At 52.7% G+C, this 26,091-nt stretch overlaps 1 protein-coding gene and 1 pseudogene across 2 annotated transcripts; both read left to right on the plus strand.

The window, feature by feature from the left end:
• Window positions 1–26,091, plus strand: part of LOC134432722 (zinc finger protein 11-like) — a 246,541-nt pseudogene that overhangs the window by 109,247 nt on the left and 111,203 nt on the right.
• On the plus strand, window positions 19,371–25,279 carry LOC134432760 (uncharacterized). 2 transcript variants are annotated; one of them, XR_010031397.1, is made up of 3 exons: window positions 19,371–19,737; window positions 19,942–21,606; window positions 24,684–25,279. XR_010031397.1 is itself a non-coding variant. In XM_063181666.1 (2 exons), the coding sequence occupies exons 1-2, from the start codon at window positions 19,723–19,725 to the stop codon at window positions 20,923–20,925; spliced, it is 999 nt and encodes a 332-aa protein (XP_063037736.1). In that variant the 5' UTR covers window positions 19,371–19,722; the 3' UTR covers window positions 20,926–22,325. The 2 variants fall into 2 exon arrangements, 1 of the variants encoding a protein (XP_063037736.1); XM_063181666.1 differs by lacking the exon at window positions 24,684–25,279 and having other exon boundaries at window positions 19,942–22,325.

The following is a 26,091-nucleotide window of genomic DNA, read 5'->3' on the forward strand; positions in this document are numbered from 1 at the left end:
GAAATGGTTATTAGAGCCACTAGAGAAAAGGCTTGTGAGGAAATTCGGTTGAGACAACTAAATGAGACAGTTGATGAATTGGTACCAAGTGAGGAACCTAAGTGGGACCCAAACTCTACGGGAGGAATAAGGGCTGTAAAACGATATCAGGAATTGTTGGTGGAAGGAATTAGGACAGGAATATCTAAGACTATGAACTGGTCTAAGTTGTATTCGGTCAAGCAGGACAAGAATGAATCTCTGTCTGCCTTTTTAGAACGATTAAAAGACATGGCTCGGAAGTTTACTAATTTAGATGTAGAGGATCAATCAGGAAAACTTCAATTGGCATTGTTGTTTATGGGGCAATCACAAGAGGATATTAGGAAAAAGTTACAAAAGCTGGAAGGAGAGAATACTAGGAGTTTGGATAAAATGCTGGAGGTAGCGTGGAAGGTATACAACAACAGGGAAAAAGAAACTGCAAAAAGACAACAAGCTAGTATTCTGGCTGTAATGCAACAGACAGAGGCAGGAGGAAGACCCATTAGGGGTCGAGGTCAGGGAGGAGATAATCGCGGACAAAGGGGGTTGGCAAGAGGTCAGGGAGGATTTGGGTTTGCACCTAACATGGGGAGGTTGGATCCAAACCAGTGTGCGTTTTGCTGACAATTGGGACACTGGAAAAATGAATGCCCGGTTAGAGGAGGTATGGGCAAGGGAAACATGGGATTAAGGACAGGTCCAATGGGGAATGCTCCTGTGGGAGGATTCACGGGAGGACCAGCAGAATTCGCTCAAGCACTAGTTTTGGGAAACTATCAGAATCAAAGCTGACTAGAAAAGGATTTAAGGGTAGTTTTAGAAATAGATGGAAAGGATCAAGAATTTATGGTAGACACTGGAGCTACTTATTCTGTACTCAATAGACGATTGGGACCTTTGAGTGACACAACGGTACAGGTGGTGGGGGCAACAGGGAAGCTACAGGAACAACCATTTTTACAACCTTTAAATCTTAGGTTTGGGGGGAAAGGAATTAGATCACCAATTTTTGCATATGCCAAACTGCCCCATACCCCTTCTTGGCAGAGACCTGTTGTCCCGACTTAATGTGAAAATAATATTTGAAGGGGGAAGGGTGAAATTGGAAATACCTGAGGAACAAATAGCAAGCATTTTTGTGATCAAGGAAGTGGATGCCTCTCCTATTCCAGAAGAAATTGAGCAGGCTGTAGTACCCTGGGTATAGGAGTCAGGGGTCCCCGGAAAATCTAAAGCTGCGCCGCCAGTAAAGGTGGAACTAAAGGAAGGGGCCCGACCAGTGAGGATAAAGCAATACCCCTTGAAGCTTGAGGCAAGGAGGGGAGTAGCCCCGTTAATTAAACAATTTTTGGTTCAAGGAATATTACAGGAATGTGAATCGGAGTATAATACTCCAATTTTTCCAGTAAAGAAACCTAATGGTAAGTACCGTTTGGTACAGGACTTAAGGGCTATTAATGAAATAGTGAAAGACATACATCCAGTTGTTGCTAATCCTTATACCTTGTTAACATCTGTATCGGAGGAGTTTAAATGGTTCTCAGTGATTGACCTTAAAGATGCCTTCTTCTGCATCCCACTGGCAGTAGAGAGTAGGAAATATTTTGCCTTCGAGTGGGAGAGTCCTGATTTTGGGAGAAAGAAGCAGCTTACGTGGACCAGAATCCCACAGGGATTTAAAAACAGCCCTACTATTTTTGGAAACCAACTGGCCAAGGAGCTGGAGGAATGGAAGATAACCCAGGTAACAATATCCCCATCCTTGTATGTAGTCCTGCAGTACGTGGACGACATTTTTCTGGCTACTAAGGAAAGGGAAATGCGTGTGGAATTAACAATTAAATTACTCAATATGCTTGGCCAAGCAGGGTATCGGATTTCTAAGGAAAAAGCTCAATTGGTCAAAAATAGCGTTATTTACCTCGGTTGTGAGATCACACAAGGGCAGAGATGTTTGGGAGTAAACTGAATAGAGGCAATATGTGCTATTCCTTTGCCTCGTAACCATCAGGAATTGAGATCTTTTCTAGGAATGGTGGGATGGTGTCGACTGTGGATCATGAATTTCGGTCTCCTAGCCAAGCCACTATATGAGGCCTTGAAGCAGCATCGGTTGGAGTGGACGACACAGCAAAAGAAGGCCTTCCAGGAATTGAAGCAGGCACTAAAGGAGGCTCCAGCCCTAGGACTCCCTGACCCGACCAAGGAATTCCAGTTGTACGTGAATGAGAGGCAAAAACTGGCATTGGGGGTCCTCACCCAGAAGGTGGGATCCTGGAAGAGGCCAGTGGGATACTTCTCTAAACAACTGGATTCGGTAAGTTCCGGGTGGCCCTCGTGTTTACGAGCCGTGGCGGCAACAATAATTCTTATTCAAGAGGCCCGGAAATTGACTTTGGGGGCAAAAATGAAAGTTTTTGTTCCCCATATGGTCATGGCCGTTTTGGAGCAAAAGGGGGGTCACTGGCTATCATTCAGTCGAATGTTGCAATACCAGGCCATCCTGAGAGAACAGGATGATATTGAAATAAGGACTACTAATCATGTTAATCCAGCAGAGTTTTTACGCAGTGACCAGGAAGCTGGGGGACTGGTGCATGATTGCATAGAGGTAATTGAACAAGTATATGCCAGCAGACCTGACCTAAAGGATGAACCATTGGAAGAACCTGAATGGGAACTATACACTGATGGATCCAGTTTTGTCGAGAATGGGACTCGCTATGCTGGGTATGCAATGGGAACATTGGATCAGGTAATAGAAGCAAAGGCTTTGTTACCTGGAACTTCGGCCCAGAAGGCAGAGGTGATTGGACTCACCAGAGCCCTGTATTTGAGCAAGGACAAAAGGGTTAATATCTGGACAGATTCTAAATATGCCTTTGGTGTGGTTCATGTACATGGAGCATTATGGAAGGAAAGGGGGCTTTTGAATTCACAGGGAACCAACATCAAGCACCGGGAAGAAGTGCTACAGCTACTGGATGTGGTACACAGTCCCAAAGCAGTTGCAGTAATGCATGTTAGAGGACATCAGACTGCGGAAGGAGACGTTTACAGAGGAAATCGATTTGCTGATGTTACAGCACGGCAAGTGGCACAGGAAGTATGGACTCAAATGGCATTGGTACCGGTAAGAACAAATCCGGCTACCCCATACCTGAATCAGGAGCCCAAATATTCAATAGAAGATGGAAAACTAATAAACTTGCTAGGGGCACAGAAGAATCAACTTGGGTGGTACGTTACACCAATGGGACAAATAGTGGTACCTACCCGCATAATGAAATTTATTTTGGAATCAGAACATAATAAATGTCATTGGGGGGCAGAAGTATTGGTAAAATTTTTGAAGAATGAGATAATCTCTAATTAGATGTTAACAATGGCAAAAAGAGTTAATGCAATGTGCCTGGTATGTTTGAAAAATAATCCAGTAGTTAGGAGACAAATACAAATGGGAAAGTTGCAAGTCGGGCCACAACCAGGAGATTACTGGCAAGTTGATTTTTCCAAATTGCCTAGGGCACAGGGATACAGATACTTGTTAGTGTACGTATGTACGTTCTCAGGGTGGCCGGAAGCTTTTCCATGTAGAACTAATCAGGCTAAGGAGGTGGTAAAAACCTTGTTAAAAGAAATAATACCAAGATTTGGAGTACCTTTAGGATTGTCATCAGATAGGGGTCCGCATTTTATAGCTGGGGTAGTGCAGGAATTAGCACGAATGTTAGATATAACCTGGAATTTGCATACCCCCTGGAGACCTCAGTCTAGTGGGCAGGTGGAAAGGATGAATCAAACCCTGAAAGGACAAATCAAAAAGATTTGCCAGGAAGCTAAACTGCACTGGCCTCAAGCTTTGCCTTTGGCCCTACTCAGGATTCGAATTAAACCAAGGGAAAAGGTAGGCGTAAGTCCATATGAGATATTATATGGCAAACCATATCATGCAACTGTATTAAAAGGGGAGGTACATGTGAGTGGGGACCAGGCGATTGCAGAGTATGCTATGTCACTTAATAAGATCTTGAATTCTTTAAGAAATAGGTTACACGCTCACGCTGGAGAATTCTGTCCACGACATCCAGCCTGGGGACCAGGTGTACGTCAAGAAGTGGATCACGGATCCGCTACGGGAATCATGGAGCGGACCCCACCAGGTGATGATGACGACCTACACGGCGGTGAAGGTCCAGGGGATGGATGCTTGGATCCATTACACCAGGGTAAAGAAGGCACCGTTCCAATGGGACACCCAGATAGTGTCTCCAACCCGGATGATCTTCTGTGCAAAGCTGCCTTCTTAATTATATTACTGCTAGTGATCATGAGACTAGCACCCGTTCAAGGGTCTACTCTAGTACAGGTTGAAGAAACAAAGGTTACAGTCACGGAAGGGATGGATGTTCAATTAACTTGTGTTATCTTTGACAGCCAGAAAGTTGAGGCCGGTGAAGTTATTGCAATATGGCAACGGGGGGCTGAAAGAAGCCGAGACAAGATAGGAGTCGGTTGGGATCAGGATAAACAACAAGGAAACACGGTACTGAATCTTACCAAGGTAACCACAAACGATACGGGAGAATATATATGTTTGGTCAAAATACGGGATAGTTTTGATTACAAAAGAGTGAGTATGAGGGTTTTGCCATGGACAGGGGATCGTGCTGAAAACATAAAGATTAATCCAGTATCAATGGCAGTGGACATGTGGGATGGGCCACCTCTCAGAATAAATTGTTCCTTCCTAGTAAGATCAAGATATCAAAGGAACCTTTGGGTCAAATGGTGGAAGCAAAATAGGGAACTGACCTGGGACAGAATAGAGGACGGGACCAGTTGGTGGGGGAAGGAAGGCAAAGGTTGTGGGTGGTCGAGTGTCACTAATCCTAGAATAGGAAATGCATGGTGGAGGCATGACAGAATGATGTTATCCTTACAGAGACACGGTAGAAGGAGTAGACGGGAGGTTAATGATACAATAGAACGGAATGCTGAGCAGGAAAACTTAGTGGTAGGATTAATCAGAGATTTTGGGATCATGTAGAATGTGACTAAAATAACAGCTTGCCTGCCATTACCACAGGCTGCAGGTGAACCAATTCCCTGGGGAATAATACCGGTAACCAAAATGCCTGAAATATTCAAGAATGCTTCATGGTCCTGCCAGTCAGTTCCCAAACCAGTAGATGTATGGGGGGATTTGTGTATGACCATTCGGGTTATGACTAGAGAGGAATGTGAAAAGAAATCCAATCATTATGGTTGGATTCAAAATACCAGGAGGTGTTTAATTGCAACCCCAATAGATGAGCCATGCAATACAGTACGAATAAGAACGAAATCCCAACGAAATGAGATGAGTTGTCAGAATGTCACACAGAATTTTGACACCTGGAATAGTTGGAAGACATTATGGGGACCTAGTGTTTTGGAACACTATAACTACCTTGGGGAAGTACAATGGTGCATCCAATGGTCAGGAGTAAAGAATCAGTCACATTATAGGGCCCTTATTACGTCTACATCTTCCCGAGAGTTCAGACCGCAGAAAGAGGATTGGAATCGTACTGAGGTTTTTACATGCGATACACCGGAAGACCGAATTGGATTGGTACCGGTGAAAATGGCATTAAAGTGGGGATGCGAGTGTAGGGGGTATGATCACACAGTTAGCAGAGAGTCCATGGATGGACCTATAGATTGCAGATATGCTACTGTGCATAGCCCTGGAAATTTAGTCTGGGTGTTGGGACACGGACAGTGGACCACACATTTACCTCTAGATGGATCAGTAACACAAATCACCCTAGGGGTTCCCACATTGTGTCCATACTGGAAACAGAATAGATTGATCCAAAGGAAAGGACTCAGAAAAAGGGAAGAATCCCTAGAGGAGCAGTGGCATGAACCTGGCTCAGGAGTACAATTTGGATGGATATTGGAGTCATTATTCCCTCCGGTAGCGACATATCGAAACAGGGAAATGCTCAACAATTTGTTAGGACAGACAGAAAGGTTGGCAGCAGCTACTAAGAAGGAATTTAAAGATCTAAATTTGCAATTGCAAGCTACATCAAGAATGACCCTACAAAATAGAATGGCATTGGATTTGCTACTGTTAAAAGAGCATGGAGTTTGTGGTTACCTGAGTAGGAGAATAGATCATAGCTGTGTACACATTCCAAATGTTACACTTGAAGTTGAGAAAGATATTTCTCAACTGGCAGAAGTGGAAACAAAAACCAAGGAAATTGAAAGGGAAGCACAGCATAATTGGATAGGAGCAGTATTTGATTCTTTGGGGCTTCACCTGTCTGGCTGGATTACGTCTGCTATACAGTATGTACTAATGTTTTTAGTATTTTTAGTGACTATATGGATTGTATATAGATGCCTCTTAGGTGTGATCGAAAAGGAAAAGAGGCGATGTCTCCAGTTGCTGAAGGCGATGACCCACAGGCAGCAGAATGAAGAACACTCCCCACCTCGTTATGAAGATGTTACTGTCAATACTGTTGATTGAGCATCCTTGCAGCAGGACTGAAGGATGCTAAAAAGGGGGGAAATGTTGGAAAAGAAATGAAATTTAGCAAAATATTTAATTATAGTGAGTTGTGTGTGAACTGGTTTGTTAAAAAGTAGTTTTGTAGCCGTTGAAAGTGTGTGTTGGGTTTTGTGTGTAACCTAGCAGGTAGTCTTAGGGATTTAATAAATAATTAAACTAGTGCAGGAAAGTAAGAATGCTAAGCTGTCTGAAGGCAGCATACAATGCTCTTAGAATAAGATAAGCAGAGGATTAATGATCTTGTTTGTGAACCAAGGAATGTATCACAAGGGGTCTGTGACCAGGCAAGGGGAACGGGAAACTGTTTCTTGGAGACTTTGTTGTGAATCGCATGTATAAGAGGGAAGCACCCATACGTGAATTTGGGGGCTCGGACTTTGGGATGTGAGTCCCCCAGTTCCCCGGGCCCTTAATAAAGCACCCACAAAACTTATCTGAGTTTTGTGTCATTTATCAATCAGGCAACAGTCCTGCAGGTGAGCGGGGAGGGGGAGCTCGTCCCAAATCCATCAAGGGGTCCCTGAGAGGGTTTTTTATTGGGGTGTGTTTGGAGCTCGCAGATTGTGGAATTGACCCCAAATATCATCTGGTGTCCCTGGGAGGGTTTTTCTCTGTGTGTGTAGGTTTGGATCTTGCAGGACCCCAAAGCTGAGCCTCTTGAGGGATCTTTGGGGGCCCACGTGGCCAATGCCCAGTATGGGCAGGGGTGGACATTGGTCCTGGGGACCCCCGGGAGAGAAGAGGAGGGGAACCCCTGGGACCCCCAGAGTGGGGAGAGGAGAGAGGGGCGATCCCAGAGCTGGGGGACCCCGGCAGACTGGAAAGGGGGGGAGCCTGGAGAGGAGGGACCCCTGGGATCCCTGGGATCGCACAGCAGAGCATCAGGGGAGAAGGGCCCCCATGGACCCCCAAAAGCCCCTGGATCATCCCTAAGCAGGACGCTGGAGAATGAAGAACCCCTGGAAACATTGGACCCCCATGATCCCAAGGAAAGGAAATCTCTGGAACCCCAAAAGTGGAGAGATCAGCAATAGGGAACTCCTGGGAGACTTTTTTGGGGCTGAATCTTGATATGTGGAGCTTTTCATGGACACAGGACTCCTGCTGAGTTCTAGAGATGGACCTGGCCAGGAGGAGCCTCTACTCCAACGCGCTCCCACCTTGGTTTCCCCCAAACCAGGGTCTGACATTCCCAAGTTATGGCTGGATGGAGGAGGAGGAAAAGCCCCAGAGATCCCTCACGAGGAGGGGCTGCTGTGGTAGCTAGGGAAGAGGCGCTGCGGAAGATTGCCGCGATGTCACGGAAAGCCAGGACCCTCTGTTCCCCATAGATAAGACCCTCAGTTACTCATAGATAAGAAATTAACATAGGAATGTGGCCCCACTAACAGTAGGAATGTTGCCCCACTGAAGCCAGTAACTTTCCACTCCTTACCCAGTACTTTTCCATTCCCTACTAACCATAGGTAAGAAGGACAAACCCCTTTTTGACGTAGAGACCCCTAAGACTATAAGACCCCAGGAGAAGAAGTAATAAACGCCTTTTGACCATCCACCACATTGGTGTCTGCGTATGTCATTGGCCCGAACGGCCCTGGAGAGTGGGCTGTCGAGCTGTACCTCAGAACCAGGTCGCCTGCCTTGGCATAGAAGGCAACATTCTGGTGCCGAAAACCCGGGACAGCGGCTTGCGCCCGGGGAACGGGGACACTCCTGGAAAGAGGACGGCGGCTGCGACAGCAGGACTGATCGCAGCAGGGAGGACGCTCCCGGACCAGCTTGGACGATGGAAGCCATAGCGAAGGTCGTAACAGAGATGCATGCGCAATGGGGTATAGAATGTAAACTTAAGGATTTAACTCTCGCGTTGACGAGATTGATTAAGCTTGGGGCTATTGAAAGCCCCGTGGACGTCCTACATTCAGACGTGTGGGATAATTGTACAAAAGCTCTGGTGGAGGACACTATGTCCTTGGGTTCAGGGAAAGGACAGAGGACTTAGGACTTAGGACTCTGCCCTAAAATCGTGGGGCAGAGTTGTCCAGGCTCTGCAAAAAGCTCGACAAGAACAAGAAACCTGGAAAGCCGCTCGAACTTGTTTATTAGCCGTGCCGCAGCTGGGGGTGGGCGCGGCAACACAAACCGCGGAGGTGCCTGATCCGGGCGGGCGTGCGGAGGCACAAACGCCGGATCCCCCTCAGAGAGCGGACTCACCATCGGAGAGGGGGGAGCACACGCGGGCGTTCTGGCAGGGGCTTGCGGAGGAGGCACGGAACGCGGCCAGAATGTTGGACCCCATAGGGACCGATAGAAACGCCCCCCCACCATATGCGTTTGAAAATGGCGCCGGACCGCATGGTCAGGGCGGAAAGGAGGAGGAGGGGGGCGGAAACGCGGTCAACTTGCTGAACAACGCATGCGCGGGTGAGCGGGGAGACGGGGCGGCCCCCGCAGAGGCGCGTAAGACCAATCAGAGCGCTTTATTCAAATTAAGTCCTTGTAGGGCAAGGACCTCCCCCAGCAGGAGGCGGGGGGACCCCAGGGGGAGGGAACGGCCCGACCCCCGCAGGAAGGGGCGGGGTCGGAGCCCGAGCAAAAGGCAGAGCAGCCCGGAAGCGTTTCTTTACTCGACTTCCGGCTCAGACTCGGATTCGAGCTCAGAGCCCGAGACAGGGTCGGAGGATTCCGGCTCAGATTCTAGCTTTAACAGAGAGAGAGCAGCGGCATGTAAGGTCACTAGCCACAGCGCTCCTGCATGGGTGAAGGAGTTACCAGAGAAAAACCGAACCCCGCTTACAAACTGGCGGAAAATAAAAATGGCTTGCGCGGAATGGGCTCCGTCTACCACTCTGGTGTTCCCGGTTCGTGTTGGGGGGGGGCAGGCGGAAACCAAAGGACTTATTCACCGGTCAATCCGAAAGATGTGCAGGCAATTGTTAAAGCGATTGCGGATAAGGGAATTAATTCTGCCATGGTTTGCACACTCATTGACGGCCTTTTCGGTGGGGACGATATGCTTCCCTTTGATATTAAGCAGACGTGCAGAATGATATTTGATGGTGCGGGGATGATCCTTTTTAAACAAGAATGGGAGGACAATTGCATCAAACAGCTAGCCTTGGTAACAGGGGCAGACCACCCACTGAACGGCTCCAGCATACAGAGGCTAATGGGCACAGACCCCACTATGATCACCCCCCAGCAGCAGGCTGAGGGCTTGCGTGCCCATGAGGTCATGACAACAACCCGTGCTGCCCGAGAAGCCATCCGTGATGCTTCTAAAGTGGTAGCTAAACCATCCCCGTGGTCTCTCATAAAACAGGGTGAGAGTGAGAACTTCACTCAGTTTGTGGACAAACTTCAGGCCGCATTAGATTCCTCTGCGTTACCCTCAGAGGCGAAGGGTCCCGTGCTGGCAGAGTGCTTACGCCAGCAATGTAACTCAGCCACCAAAGACATTTTAAGGTCGCTACCGCAGGGGTCCAATATAGCTGCCATGATCAGACACGTTGCAAAGGAGGAACATCTAGTTCCCATTCAAGCAGCAGTTCACACCGCAATAACCAGTGTGATGGCGTGCCTTAAGTGTGGCCAGGCAGGCCACTTGGCAGTAAACTGCCCCCAGCCAAGGCGCCCATCAGCAGATGCTCCACCACGCCAAGGGGGAGGTAGGGGGCTGTGCTGGGTGTGTGGAAGGAAGGGGCATTTAGCTAAAGAATGCAGATCCAGGTTTCAGGGAAACGGGAGAGGGAGGGGGCAGCCGGGACGTATCCAGCCCCCTCCCACCTGGAATATGCAGCGGCCCAGCTACAGCAACCCCCAGTGGGGCAGGGGACCCTCATACCCTATGCCCCCACAGAGAGCAGTCACCTTTGCATCCCCTCCAGCAATACAATGGCAGAGTTCTGCAGCACCCTCAATACCTTCGCACCCCCCACCGCCACAAGCCGCGCCGGAGTCACAGGAACAGCATGGGACGCCCCAGAGCGGGATCCCTGGGTGGCCTTGGTCATGAAAATAGGGAAGGAACCCCTGATGGTGTGGGGGACATGCCGCCTATACGGCAGCCAGGATCCCCCCGTCATAGGGTTTCAGTTCTGGGCGGACACGGGATCAGACTGCACGATTTTTCCCCAAGCACATTGGCCCGGACATTGGGAATTCAAAGAAGTCCCTCCAGTGAACGGAGTGGGGGGGCAGTCCCGGGCATGGAAAAGCACCCAGCTGGTGGCTATAACACTTCACACGCAAAAGGGACCAGAAAAGACAGTAGCAATCTACCCCTACATTTTGCAAAATTCTCCACCCCTGTTAGGAAGGGACGTCCTTTCCATGCTCAGATTTCGGATTACAAATTTATCCTGAGGGCCACTGCCGTGCACCCCCCGCTGCCAATCAAACTGACTTGGAAATCATCAGACCCTGTATGGGTTGAGCAGTGGCCCCTGACAGAGCCTCGAATGGCAGCCTTGCTGGAACTGGTCGACCGCGAACTGCAAAAGGGTCACGTAGAACCCTCCACCAGTCCATGGAACACCCCTGTATTCGTGATCCCCAAAAGGTCCGGACAAGGCTATCGTCTCGTCCACGACCTGAGAGAGGTGAACAAGACGATCCGACCCCTGGGTCCAGTCCAGACACTGCTACCCGCAAACTCAGCCATTCCCGCAGGGCAGCCGTGCGCAGTACTGGACATCAAGGACTGTTTCTTTTCAATACCCCTGCACCCTGAGGACAGAGAACAATTTGCCTTTTCCGTGGCATTTTGGAACGGCGAGCGGCCCAACCTTCACTTCCAATGGAGAGTGCTTCCACAAGGCCTGGTCAACAGCCCGACCATATGCCAGATCACCGTGGACAAAGCACTGACGCCAGTCCGACACTCCAATCCCACCGCAACCATCATCCAGTACATGGACGACATCCTAGTCGCAGCACCATCGACAAGCCAAATAGATGACCTGGTGACCACAATCACAGAGACGCTTCAGACCAATGGCTTCGAGATCGCGAGCGCAAAGATCAAGAGAGGACCCTGCGTGACCTTCCTGGGAGTAGGAATCACAAGCTCCTACGTGACACCCCCCAAAATGAAGATCAACCGAGACGTCCAGACGCTCCACGACGTGCAACGCCTGGTGGGATCGCTGCAGTGGCTTCGCAACATTGTCCTGATTCCCCCCGAGGCCATGGACCCTCTATATGACCTCCTGAAAGGGAGGAACCCCTGGGATCCCAAGGAGCTGACGCCGCAGGCAACGAGCTCCCTCGACTTCATCGAAAACCAGATGTCCACTGGCAGCCTCGCCAGGTGGAACCCAGCCATCCCACTGGACCTGTACATCCACTTTAAACCGAAGGGGGGAGTGGGAGAACTGGCCCAAGGACCTTCTGAAAAGGCCCGACCGATCCAATGGGTGGTCCTCGGAAGACCTGCTCGTGCATTTTCCCCGGGATTCGAATGCATCGCCAGCCTCATCATGAAAGGCAGGAGACTTGCCTTGAAACACCTAGGGACAGAGCCGACAAGCATCCACCTTCCGTTTTGCAAGCAGCCGACCTCGGAGTCAGCCACAATATCGGAGTACCTGGCCCTTGCTCTTTCCGGCTTCGGAGGAGAAATCTCCTACTCTTCCAAGCCACCCTGGACTCAGCTGCTGACCGTAGTCGACATGGACATGCCACCGAAGGTCAAGGACAGACCGCAGCCAGGACCAACGGTCTTCACAGACACTTCCTCCATGACTTCAACCGCAGCAGCAGTGTGGCAGGCAGGAGACCAATGGCACTGCGTCAAAGCGTGTAACCCCACACTGTCGGTGCAACAGCTGGAGGCAGCAGCAGTGGTTTTGGCATGCGGACTCTTCCAAGACGAACACCTCAACATCGTAACGGACTCTATATTCGTGGCAAGGCTCTGCCTAGCCATGGCAGGACCAGGTGTGTCGACATCAGCAGCAGCCCTAATGCTGGAAGAAGCATTCTCCTCACGACAGGGCACCGTGTCAGTCATCCACATCAACAGCCATGACCCAGTCAAAGGTTACTTCCAGACCGGCAACGACAAAGCGGACGCCGCAGCAAAAGGCGTTTGGACGTTGCAAAGAGCTCGTCAGCTGCACGAGTCGCTCCACATCGGAGCCAAAGCACTGGCGAAGAGACGCGGAATCCCGACGGTGGACGCAAAACACGCGGTAGCCACCTGCCCTCACTGTCAGAAGTCACCCCTTTGGACCTGCGGAGTCAACCCGAGAGGTCTCAAGCCCTCAGAAATCTGGCAGTCGGACTTCACCTGGTGCGAACTGATGAAGCCCCGAGCATGGCTTGCAGGGACAGTGGACACTTATAGCGGGACGATCATAGCCACACAGCACCCCAAACTAACTCCAAGGCCAAAATTCAGCACTGGCTGACAGCCATGGCTTGGCTTGGTATCCCCAAGCAATCAAAACGGACAACGGTTCCAATTTCACCTCCAAACAAGTACAGGAATTCGCCTCAAAATGGAGCATCACGTTAGTGCAAGGCATCCCATATAACAGTACCGGGCAGGCCATAGTTGAGAGAGCAAACCAGACCCTGAAAACCAAGATAGAAGTGTTGGCAAAAGCAGAGGGCTTTGCCAATGCCATTCCCCCAGGAGATCAGGCACGTATGCTGGCAACCGCTTTGCTGGCACTGAATAAATTTCCTAAGGGAGATGAAACAAACAGTCCCGTCCAAAAACACTGGGTCACTCGAACGCTAGAAGAGGGCCCACAGGTGGTAATCAGAAACGAGCTAGGCGAGTGGGAACGGGGCTGGAGGCTGATGCTCATGGGGAGAGGGTACGCGGCTGTCAAAAAGGACGGCAAAGTCAGGTGGTGTCCACTTAAGTCGATTAAACCGGACCTCCATAGCAAGCAGAATGAGACTGACGAGAATTGCGAGTCTTTGTTTACAGGACCTGCTCGTGGGACGTCCTCGTGACGCGTACATCCCGGTTCCAGACGAAAGTGACAGACCGCCAAGCCGTCAGGCAGCACCCGAGAGACCCGCGTAGGTGAGACCCCAACACCAAGGGTGTTTCTGTGTGATTTTGCTGTTGGGGCTTGTCGCCAGAGGGCAAGCCAGCCCAGACCACTACCCCCATCAGCCCTTCAGGTGGATCATGCGACACCTTAGCAGTGGCAAAGCACTCAAAGAAATCACCACACCAAACACCCCATCCTTCGTGCTCCGCATCACCGACCTGTTTCCGGTACAGTCAAGGGTAAACCCCTATTCCCTACACGTCAAACACTCGTACCTATCCTACTGGTGCCCAGCTTCAAACCCTGGGAAAAGCTACTGCAATCACCCAGGGTGGGGATATTGTGGGCACTGGGGCTGCAAAACCATAGTTACAGATGCCAGACCGTCGGGGCCTGGGTGGGATCCACAAGAGCCAGACAAATTCTTACAGTTCACCTGGGCACCCAGCGGCTGCAAAATACCCGTCTTCTTTCGCGAAAACTCCCATCGAAACCAACTTGAAATCCCTAGATTTTGGGCATGCACTGATTACAACATGACAGTCTTGCAGCCAGATCACCCTAGCTGGGCCACAGGCAGAACGTGGACAGTGGTCCTTCAAGGGTCAAAAGAGAGGGTGAACGTGCAAATTATCAGGCTCCAACCTTTGGCACCCCGAGCAGTCGGACCGAACAAAGTGATTAAAAGTGTGCCGAAAGGGAGAAACGTAACCTACCCCAAAACCTTACCCACAGGTGTCAGCAATGTCCCGACCGGTCAAGCGGAAACCTTTCAGATGAGCCGCTTAACCGAGTCAGACGCAGACCCAACCCTTCGTATGTTAGAAGCTACCTTTGTATCCCTGAATGAATCCAACCCTAACCTAACCGAGTCCTGCTGGCTTTGTTACGACGTCAAACCCCCCTTTTACGAAGGAGTCGCTTTAAACACTCCCTTCAGTTATTCCTCAGCCGACGCCCCTCACCAGTGCAGATGGGATACCCCTCGCAAAGGAATCACCCTGAGTCAAGTCACAGGCCGAGGCAGATGCTTTGGCAATTCAACCCTAGATAAGCGGGGAGGTAACATCTGCACCAAAATTGGCAGGCTGAACAGGAAAAACAATAAGTGGGCAGTCCCATCCGCATCGGGAATGTGGGTTTGCCAGCAATCCAGAGTGAGTCCCTGTGTGTTCCTTCCCAAATTCGATGACTCTAACGACTTCTGTGTCCAAGTTCTGATTGTTCCTAGGGTCTTGTACCACTCAGACGAAGAAATGTACCATCTTCTTGAGGGACCCATCCGGATCCACAAAAGAGAAATAATAACAGGTATAACTATTGTAATGCTGCTCGGCCTGGGAGCAGCCGGAACGGCCACGGGTGTCTCAGCCCTAGCGACCCAGCACCAAGGACAGTCCCAACTGCAGGCAACGATTGACGAGGACCTGCAGAGGATCGAAAAGTTCATCTCCTATCTAGAGAAGTCGGTCTCCTCACTCTCGGAAGTGGTCTTGCAGAACAGGCAAGGCCTGGACCTCCTGTTCATGCAGCAAGGGGGCCTGTGTGCCGCCTTGAAAGAGGAGTGCTGCTTCTATGCAGACCACACGGGAGTCGTGAGAGACTCCATGGCAGAACTCCGGAACAGACTGGCTCAGAGGCAGAAAGACAGGGAGGCCCAACAGGGCTGGTACGAGTCCTGGTTCAATCAATCACCTTGGCTAACCACTCTGATTTCTGCCCTGATAGGTCCATTGGCGATGCTGTTTCTAACAGTCACCTTCGGACCATGCCTGCTGAACAAGTTGGTCTCGTTCGTTCAGAGCCGCCTGGAACGGACCAACATCCTGTTCATAGGGCGACGACAATTGCTGTGAATTCAACCAGGGAATTCAACCAAAGAACACTGCCAGTCACGAGGTTTTCTAAACTTGTCTGGCAAAAGCTTACTCGGGTTTCCCAAGACCCCTTTCCCTTGTCAAGCTACAACCTTATACCTCATTTCAGTACCCATGTATATGACTGCCTCATTCATTTGTGAAAAGGGGGGGGGAGATGTGGTAGCTAGGGAAGAGGCGCTGCGGAAGATGTCGCGATGTCACGGAAAGCCAGGACCCTCTGTTTCCCGTAGATAAGACCCTCAGTTACTCATAGATAAGAAATTAACATAGGAATGTGGCCCCACTAACAGTAGGAATGTTGCCCCACTGAAGCCAGTAACTTTCCACTCCTTACCCAGTACTTTTCCATTCCCTACTAACCATAGGTAAGAAGGACAAACCCCTTTTTGACGTAGAGACCCCCAAGATTATAAGACCCCAGGAGAAGAAGTAATAAACGCCTTTTGACCGTCCACCACATTGGTGTCTGCGTATGTCATTGGCCCGAACGGCCCTGGAGAGTGGGCTGTCAAGCTGTACCTCAGAACCAGGTCGCCTGCCTTGGCATAGAAGGCAACAGGCTGCAAACCCAGCCCAGGGAGGTGTGAAGAGGAAAGAGCTTCCCTGAGCCAGGAAGGCGGCCGGAGATGCAGCCAGAGCTCAGAGCTGGTGGAGAAGCCTCATGGCAGGGAGAAGCCCCACAAGTGCTTGGAATGTGGGAAGGGTTTCAGCTCCAGCTCCACCCTGATGGAACACCTGAACATCCACACTGAGGAGAGGCCCTGTGAGTGTGGGGAATGTGGGAAGAGCTTCAGTGGGACCTCCGACCTCAGCAAGCACCACAAGATCCACACTGGGAAATGGCCCTAGGAGTGTTTGGAATGTCAGAAGAGCTTCAGGTGGGATTCAGAGATCGTCACTCACCAGGACTTCCACACCAGGGAGAGGCCCTGCGAGTGTCCCAAGTGTGGAAAGAGCTTTGTGCGCTGCTCCAGCTCCATCTCCGATGGGATGATCTCCAGTGACCCCCGTTGGGCAGAGCCCTGGTGACCCCTGTTCTGGGTGATCCGTGTTGGGTGGAGGAAGGTGTTGGAGAGATTTCTTTCCCTTCTCCTTGTGCTGCTGTGATTTGGTTGGTAATAAATTCCCTCCGTGTGCCCAGGCCGGATCTGTTGTGCCCGTGCGGGATTTGCTGAGGAATCTCTCCCGGTCCTTGTCCCCAGCCAGGAATCCTCGGTTCCATTTTCTGTCCCTGTGCGGCTGCGGGGGACAGGGACAGAGCGGCTCTGGGGGTGCCTGGCATCGGGCCAGCGTCACCGCTCACCACGGGCAGCCCTGAGATGCCGCGCACCTGGGCAGGCATTGCTGGGCTCACCTGAACTCCCACCTGCCCAGCGCCCCAAGTTTCCCCCTGCAAAAAAACCCCCAGCCCGGGCTGCAGCGTCCCGGAAAGGCCTCAGCCAATAGTGGCGTAGGCATTAGGCAGCGCAGCCAATGAGCGGTCGGGGCGTTGGATTGCCTCATCGGTTGCCGGGCAGAGCCCGTGGCCGATCGCTGCCCACAAGCGGCGGCAGCCAATGAGAGCGCGCGGCGCTGCCGAGCCCGCCCTGCTCCGGACTGGCGCTCCCAGCGCAGCGCGGCTGCTTTGGGGCTGCTGCTCCCTGCCCGGCCCCGGCCATGGGGCGAGGGGCGGCAGCTGGGGCCCTGCTGGCGGCACTGGTGGTGCTGGGAGCCCCCCCGGCTGCGGGCGCGGAGCTCTCGGGTGAGCGGGGGGCGGGAGGCGCTGGGACAGGGGGGAAGAAGGGGGAAAAGGGGGCGAATGGTGGAGCCCGGAATGGAGAGGGAGGAGGGAGGAGGGAGGAGGGAGGAGGGAGGAGGGAGGAGGGAGGAGGGAGGAGGGAGGAGGGAGGAGGGAGGAGGGAGGGACCCCCCCAAAGGGAGAGCGGGAGGGGCTAAGGGGTGGGGGGAGGGGAGGGAGGGGTGGGAGAGGGTGGGGAAGGGGCAAAAGGGGAGGTGAGACACCATATCTGAGCGGGAGGGGCCTAGGGATTGGGGAATTTGTGGGAAAATGTGGAAATGGGACCCCAAAAGTGATTTTGGGAGCGGCCGGAGGTGGGAGGGGAGAGGATGTGGAAGGGAAATGGGGGAAGGGCGGCAAAGAGGAAGCGGCAGCGCGGGCAGGAGGGTCCCATAGCGGCCGTGGGGCACAGGGGGTGCGGAGTGGGGATCCGGGGTGGGCCCCGGAGCGCTGGTGAGACAGAAACTTTAAGGAATTTAGAGATTTTCGGAGAGGTGAGGTTTCAGAGATAAGCTTTATTTGAGTTCATCAAAATAAATGGGTAGGCCTTGATAAAGAGTTAATAGTTAACTAATTATTGATTGCTTTTCAACACAATGTTTGGTTAGCTGGGTTTATAATGAAGAATATAGAAACTGATAAATAGCTTTTAGGAACATCAGACAATTGTGGCCTCCTCTGTTCTGAAACCAATTCAAGATGAGGTAATGGGACAAATGAACCAAGGGTTCATTTGTCATATTTGCATTGAAAAGGCAAAAAGGTTAGAACGGGGAAGACTTCATTTACTTCCTCTCTTTGGGACCCCTCTCCATGAAAGGGACCACCGATCCATTTCAAGGAACAAACTACGCATGCTTCATGGCTTTTGAACTAATTAGCATACCAAGCGGGGAATGGGATGTACCAAAGTTATGAATATGCATTTGTATTTTGGGTATTCACTACTGGTATAGATAAAAGGACTCTGTAATCACCTGTAAATTGTGGTGTGTATTTGGGAGCTATCCCTCACGCTGCCCAGCGTTGCAATAAACACTTTCTAACTTTAAACTGTTCGAGAGTCTTTGTCCATCACAGTTGGATATCGGTACTAGATCAATATCCATATTTTTATTAAATCAAGGGACCCCAAAAGTACCCAAAAATACTCCAAAATTACCCTAAATCCCCCATAACTCCGGTCAGGGACCCCAAAATCACCCCAAATTCCCCCAAACCTCGTCAGGGACCCCCAAAGTCCCCCGGAATCACTCCAAAATTCGGTAATGAACCCCCAAATCCAGTCAAAGACCTCCTAAAATCTCTCCAGAATCCCTCAGGACCCCCTCAACTTCCCCCCCAAATCCCCTCACGACCCCAATTCCCCTCAGGACCCCCCAAAATCCCTCTCAAAGCCCCCCCCCCCAATCCCGTCAGGATCCACAAACCCCCTCAGGAGCCCCAATTCTCCCTCACAACCACCCAAAATCCACCCACAGCCCCTCAAGAACCCCCTCAGATCCCCTCAGGACCCTCAATTCAGTCTCAGAACCCCACAATATCCACCTCAAACCCCTTCCGGACCCCCAGTTCTCCCTCAGATCACCCCAAACCCCCTCAGAACCCCTCACATCCCCTCAGCGCCCTCATACCTCCTCTCACATCCCCTCACGACCCCCAAATCCCCTCACAACCCCCGACACTCCCTCAGGACCCCCCAAAATCACCTGCAAATCCCCTCAAGGCGCCCTCAGATCCACTCAGATACCCCCAATTCTCTCTCAGAACCCCCAGTTCTCCCTCACGAACCCCAAACCCCCTCACATTCCCTCAGCGCCCCCAGTTCTCCCTCAGGATCGCCCGTTCTCCCTCAGGATGCCCCAGATCCCCTCAGGATTCCCTAAACCCTCTCACGCCCACTCAGGACCCCCAAAACCCCCTCAGAACTCTCCACGTCCCCTCAGAACCCCCCAAACCCCCTCAGGACCCCCCCAAACCCCCTCAGGATCCCCCAATCTCCCTCAGGACCCCCCATATCCCCTCCCAACTGCCCCCACCCGCTTCTCGCCAGAGGTCTCGCGAGAGAAGCAGCGCCGCCATCTTGGTTGAGGGAAGTTCCGCCCGCTTCTCAGAGCACTCCACGTTCCCTCATAAATGTAGCCGGGAGCGGCGGAATTAATCCGCCTAGAAATGACGGGATGGAGCCTAAACCCCCTGGGATTCAGCCTAAAAAGCTCCCGAATCCAATCTGGTGCTTCCCATGGATTGGGGCGGTACTGGTGATGGGCGGGACGGTGACGTCAGTCCCTCTGGCCCCGGCCCTTTCCGGCGCCTCCCGATCCCGCACGGGCATTTCCGCGAGCGCCGCCGCCGGGGCCGGTTCTGGGCCGGGACCGGCGCCTGTCCCGGGACTCCTTCGCCACCGGAGCGTCCCCAAGGTGTCCCCAGAGTGTCCCCGCCGGGTCACCAGTGAGCATGGAGAACCAAAAGGTGCGACGGGGGGTGGGGAGAGAAGGACATGGTGGGGGGAGGGGGCACGGGGGAGGAGGGGGTAGTGGGGGACGGGGGGGACACGGGGGTGGCAGTGGGGACGAGGGGATGACAAAGGGACAGAGGGGACCCGGGGAGGGGGGGCCACTGCAGGCGGCCACAAGTGCTTCCAGGTCCCTGACACCTCCCCTGTCCCCTCCCTAGTCGCTGAAGGCGCTAGTGTCTGTGGTGGCCACCCTGGGCGAGGTGGTGGCCGCTGTGACCGGGTCACACAGGGACGTGCGGCGGCGCGTGTCCCCAAAGTTCCTGCATGCCGCCCTGGGGAGATTCACTCAGAGCCTCCGTGAGACCCTGGACCACGGCGATGTCACCTCCATGGGCCACTCCGGTGTCCCCTCCCTGGTCCAGGCCCTGGCTGCCTTTGAACCCACCCCAGAGGCCTGGGATGATGTGAGAGCCGTGGCCAAGGCCTGGCGGGAGTTGGTGGCCGCGCTGGAGGAGAGATGGAAACGCCTGGCCTGGGAGGCTGCTGAGCTCTGTGTTGTCTGTGAGCAAATGGATCCCGCCCGAGCCAGGGACCCACAGGACAAGGCCACCCAGCGGGGGACAGCTTGGGACAACCTGGTGGCCTCCACGGTCCGGTGGTCGATGGTGGCCCTGGATAGGGAGGAGGAGGAGGAGGTGGCCTCAGTGGGGGCCATGTGTCATGCCCAGGAGGCAGTGGCTACCAGCAAGGAGGAAGCGGCCACCAATGAGGCCATGGACGAGGCTGTGGTGGCCACCAGCCGGGCAAGGGCGGCCACCAGGAGGGGACATTGGGCAGAGGCAGCCCTGGAGCCGCTGAAGCGCTTGGTGGAAGTGTGTGACAAAGCCTTGGCGTTCACCAGGAACATGGAGTTCTACCTCTCGGAGATCAAGTTCATCCTGAAGTGGGGAGAGTCGGCATCCCGCAGTGTTCATGCAGACTTGGTGGCCACAGTGGCCGAGTTTGAGTGGCTGTGGGAGGCCAGCGCCCGCCTGTTCAGGGATCATCTGCTGGGGATACTTGAGCTCGTTGACAACCTCCTCTTGAGTCCCTATGCTGGCCCAGGTGTCCCGGGTGGCCCAGGTGGCCCCGGCAGCCGCGCAGTGGCCGAGAGGTGCCAAGAAGCCATTGAGGACATCCCGAGGCTGCTGTGGGGACAGTGATGTCACCACTGTGATGTCATTGGGGCAGTGATGTCACTGGGGAGACTTGTGGATACTCAGTTGCCACCAGCTCCTCGTGTCACCAAGAGCCTGTAGTATATGGTAGAGTTAATTCATGCTATAGATATAGATATATGTGTGTATAAAATATTGCAAAGATTCGAAACTTATGTCTGGCTGGGAACAGAGTCCTGTTCTTATTGTAATCAGTTCCCGGACAGTGTTAAGATGATATCAGGTCTGTTACCTGAATGGTAATGGTCCCCGGCTATAATGGGCTATTATGGGGGATTTCCTCCAGTTCCTGCATTCAGGTGATCCCATCTGGACCTTCCCAGAATGGAATGTCTGGAGGAGCGCATGAGACATGCACCTGGACATGATTTCATCGCGGTACTCAGAAACCAGTACATGTGAATGCAGCTTCTGCCTGGACACTCAGACATTCGTCTGCATCTCTGAGTTCGCCTTTGTCTGTTTCTACATCTGTATGGATTCAACTTTACATGTGAAGAAACACAAAGAAATATGTGGTCATCCCTGCCCCAGGCGGAATAAACTGTATATAAGCCGGCCATGGGGAGCACTCGGGGTGAACCACTGGGGAAACGCTGTCTCTCTGTCAGCCGGACCCCGAGGTCACCCAGCGCTGTTCCCGGGACTGACGCTGTCTTGGCTGAGGTGGGTTTTCTTTTTTTTCTGAAATTTCTATTTTTGTTATTGTTCTAATAAATCTTTGCTAATTTTTTTTCATAAATTTGGCTACCGATTTGATAATTTATAACAAGCCCCTCAAGTGCCACCAGCTCCTCGTGTCACCAAGAGCCCCTCAAGTGCCACCAGCTCCTCATGTCACCAAGAGCCCCTCAAGTGCCACCAGCTCCTCATGTCACCAGAAGGCCCTCAAGTGCCACCAGCTCCTCGTGTTACCAGGAGGCCCTCAAGTGCCACCAGCTCCTCGTGTTACCAGGAGGCCCTCAAGTGCCACCAGTTCCTTGTGTCCCCAAGAGCCCCTCAAGTGCCACCAGCTCCTCATGTTACCAGGAGGCCCTCAAGTGCCACCAGCTCCTTGTGTCACCAGGACCTCATGCAGGAGAAACTGGGGGGTCCCTTGGGGCTCGGTCCTGTCCCCCCCCATTATCAGCCGGGACCCCACCTTGTGAGAAACAGGTCAAAATTGAAATTTTTATAAAAGTTTGTTAAGGGATAAAATTCTGGTGCTAATTGCCGAAAGCTCACCGTTAATTAAGCCATGTTCTTTATAGACTGTTACATCGCAGAGGCTTATGCATATTCATGAGGGTTGATGCATATTCATAATATATTATTGATCAAAAATATATATATAATAAAATAGAAATGTAATATATATTTTATAAAAATATTTTCAAAAAAATATTTTATACTAGCAGAATTTATATTTATATATATTTATATATTAATTTATTATAATATCTAAAATTAATATTTTTATATATATATAAATAAATATACATATATTTTTCTATGTTCTGTATAAATTATTTTCAAACATTCCTGTGAGTTCAGACGTACTTTTGTTTGGTTTTAACCCTTGACTTGCCTCCACGCCATCTTGTGTATTAAACCAATTTATTTCACTTCTCGTTGCGGTTCCATCATGTCGTGTTTTCACTCTCTGGTGACGAGAGAAGAATTCATAAACTCTTATTTTTTTTGCTGTTTTGGCACTAGGATGGAACTGAGGACACTGGGGCAGGGACACTGGGACAGGATGGGGGACACTGGGGGGGGACTGGTGACACTGGGGTGGTGACCTGGGGCAAACCTGGTAACACTGGGGCGGTGACTCTGGGCTGAAACTGGTGACAGTGGGACAGGGATACTGGGCTGGAACTGGGGGCAGTGGGAGGAGACTGGTGACAGTTGGATGGGGATACTGGGACAGGACTGGGGACTCTGGGAGGGGACACTGGGATGGGGACATCAGGAAGGGACTGGGGACAGTGGGCTGATGGCACTGGGGTGGAACTGGTGACACTGGGGTGGAACTGGTGACACTGGGAACACTGGAATGGGGACACTGGGAGACGATGGGGGACACTGGGATGCTGGCATTGGGATGGAAGTGGGGACACTGGGAGAGGAAGGGACACTGGGATGGTGACATTGGTATGGGGACAATGGGGCGGTGGCACTGGGCTGGCACTGGGAGCACTGGGCTGGTGGCACTGGGACAGGACTGGGGACACTGGGCTGGTGACATTGGTATGGGGACAATGGGGCGCTGGCACTGGGCTGGCACTGGGAGCACTGGGCTGGTGACTCTGGGACAGGACTGGGGACATTGGGCTGACACTGGGTTGCTGATGCCAGCATTAATTAATTAATTAACCCCCACAAGCCCAAATTGTTTGAGAAGGCAAATCTCTTTCTGCATCCATCGCTCAGGGGAACCCTTCCCATCGTTCCTTTGATCTCTCGGTGCCGGTTCGATCTCCCCGCAGAGCCAGAGCCGATGCCCAAGGAATGGCGCCCGCCGGAAAGGGGCGGTGCGAGGTGACGTCACAACAACAGGCCCCGCCCCCTGCATGGCTACGGCCCGCTGGTGGCCCCGCTGGTGGCCAGGTGACACCGCGATGTCCCCTCACCCACTGGCCCACCTGGCAGGACACGGCCACCGCAGGCAGGGCCAGCAGCAGGTGACCATCCATGCCACCCCCAGGGACACTGTGGGGACACGGGGACACCACACAGGTGGCAGGTGGCACTGGGGACGCGACAGTGCCACCCATCCAGTGCCACCAGTTCAATGCCAGTGTCCCTGTGCCACTGCCACCAATCCTGTCCCAGTGTCCCCAGTTCCATCCCAGTGCCACCAGTCCAGTGTCCCCAGGGCTGCCCCACTGTCACCACCCCAGTGTCCCCAGTTCAATTCCAGTGCCACCAGTTCTGTCCCACTGTCACCACCCAAGTGCCAACAGCCCAATGCCACCAACCCAGTTCCAGCCCAGTGTCCCCAGTCCTGTCCCAGTGCCACCACCCCATTTTCCCCGTACCAATGTCACCAGCCCAGTACCACTAGTTTCAGCCCAGTGTCTCCAGTCTCATCCAAGTACCCCCCATCCTATACCAGTGTCCCTGTCCCGGTGTCACCAGTTCCATCCCAGTGCCACCAGCCCAGTGTCACCAGTCCCTTCCTAATGTCCCCACCTCAGTGTTCCCTCCCAGTGTCCCCAGTCCTGTCCCAGTATCCCTGTCCCTGTGCCACCAGTTCCCTCCCACTGTCCCCAGTTCCAGCCCAGAGTTCCTGTCCCAGTGCCATCAGCCCAGTGCCACCAGGGATGCCCCAGTGTCACTAGCCCAGTGCCACCAATTCCACCCCAGTGCCATCAGTTCTGTCCCACTGCCACCAGTGTTTTGGGGGTTTTGGGTGATCCCAGGTGAAGTTTGGGGGCTCCTGGGGGGTCTTGGGGGCAGCTGGAAGGGTTTTGGGGGGGTCCCAGGTGAGGTTTGGAGGTCCCAGGGGAGCCTTTGGGGGTCCCAGGGGAGGTTTCCAGGGATTTGGGGCTTCCCAGTTGAGAATTCCCAAAGATTTGGGGTTTCCCAGGTGAGAACACAGGCCAGGGGCTCAGAGGGGCTGAGAGGGGAGGGCCTGGGGGTGTTCTGGGGGGCTCCAATCAATGGGGGGGGGGTGGGGAGTGCTATGGGGGGGTCTGGTGAGTGTGAGGGGGTCTCATGGATTTGATGCCTCAGGTTTTGGCTTTTCTGTTTTTCAGATTCTGTGCTGCTTTACTCTGTGGATCTGGGCTTTATATTAAGGGATCCTGAGCTCTGTTCACAGATCAAGGAGACAAAACAATTCCTGCTCTAGCTGGGAACCCAAGGACAAATAATCCAAACCTCAGGCCCAAAAGCATAAACAATGGGCACTGAAGAGAGAAAAACAAGAAGGATGGGACTTAATAATCTAAAGCTATAATTGGACAATTAACTCCAATATGCAAATGGAGCAGAACTTATAAAAGTGACAGACCTCGTGACTGGCCGTCCATTTTGTGGCCATTTTGGTTCATCTTGGGCATAGCCCTGGCTGGGCTCTTGTTCTGCCCAAGGTGTATCCATGGAGGCCTTTTAACAAATGCCTGCTTTATTGTGTAACTGTGTCTGGCCTCTGTTCTAGGTCAGCCTTGTGGAGGCCTCAGTTTGTGGCAAGCACAAAGGGAGCCGAGGCACCTGGGCAGGGCTGGAGCAGAGGCAGAGGAAGGTGCAGCTGCTGCCGCCAGCCCGCGGCACTGGCGGGGCCCGGGTGCGGGGCAGAGGGTGCGGGAGGCCGAGAAGCTCGGGAGGAGCGAGAGAGGCGTGAGCGGCTGCAGGGGCGCTGTGTTTATCGGGTGAGCGCGGTGGGAAGGGGCGTTTTGTGCTCGGGGGCGCAGCGGGTGCGGGGCTCGCTGTGCTCCGGGCCGGGGAGGGCGGGCGCTGTGAGCAGCGGGGTTGGATTGCGGGGCTGGGCTTGGCCTGGGGCCGGCAGTGCTGGCGCAGGGATCGTTCCCGCACCGCCGCTCCGGAGCGCCGCGCTCGGAATCTCGCTCTTTCTCTCTCTCGCTGGTTCTTTTAATTTCTACTCAGAACTGTTAAAATTCCGTGTGTATATTCTGCTGCGAGTGCTGTAGTGATAATATCCCGAGAGACAGTGCCCTGAGATTAGCACTGAGAAACTGGGGAGCCCTTACCGGGGGGAGCCTTGTTTTTCAAATGCAAACTCATTGGACTCTCAGAAAAGATCTGGCCGCGGTATAGAGGAGCTAGAGGACAATCAGACGAGGCCCGAGTTTGGTAGTTGGGATAAGAGATTAATATCAAGTTTGATTTGCCGTAGACGTGAGGATGAATATTCAGGGTGCTCAGGTGAGCTGGAGTATGGGAGGCTCTTTATGGTGTCAGCATGTCAGCGGAGCCCAGCAGCAAAGCAAAAGGATGAGCATCCCTTAGTCTGAAAGGGAAAAGGAGGGAAAAGGGAAAAAAGAGCAAATATTGGCAAAGAAAAGTAAAACAAGGGAGGAAGAAGGCTGAGATCGAGTCGCTCCCGCCCTGAGGGTGGGGTCGGTCGGGTCCGGGCCAAGGCGCGCCCCCCCCCCCCCCCCGCCACCGCCCCCCCGCCGCTGCCGCCGCCACCGCCGACACGAT

The sequence above is a fragment of the Melospiza melodia genome (genome assembly GCF_035770615.1).
Source record: "Melospiza melodia melodia isolate bMelMel2 chromosome 7 unlocalized genomic scaffold, bMelMel2.pri SUPER_7_unloc_1, whole genome shotgun sequence".
Taxonomy (NCBI): domain Eukaryota; kingdom Metazoa; phylum Chordata; class Aves; order Passeriformes; family Passerellidae; genus Melospiza; species Melospiza melodia.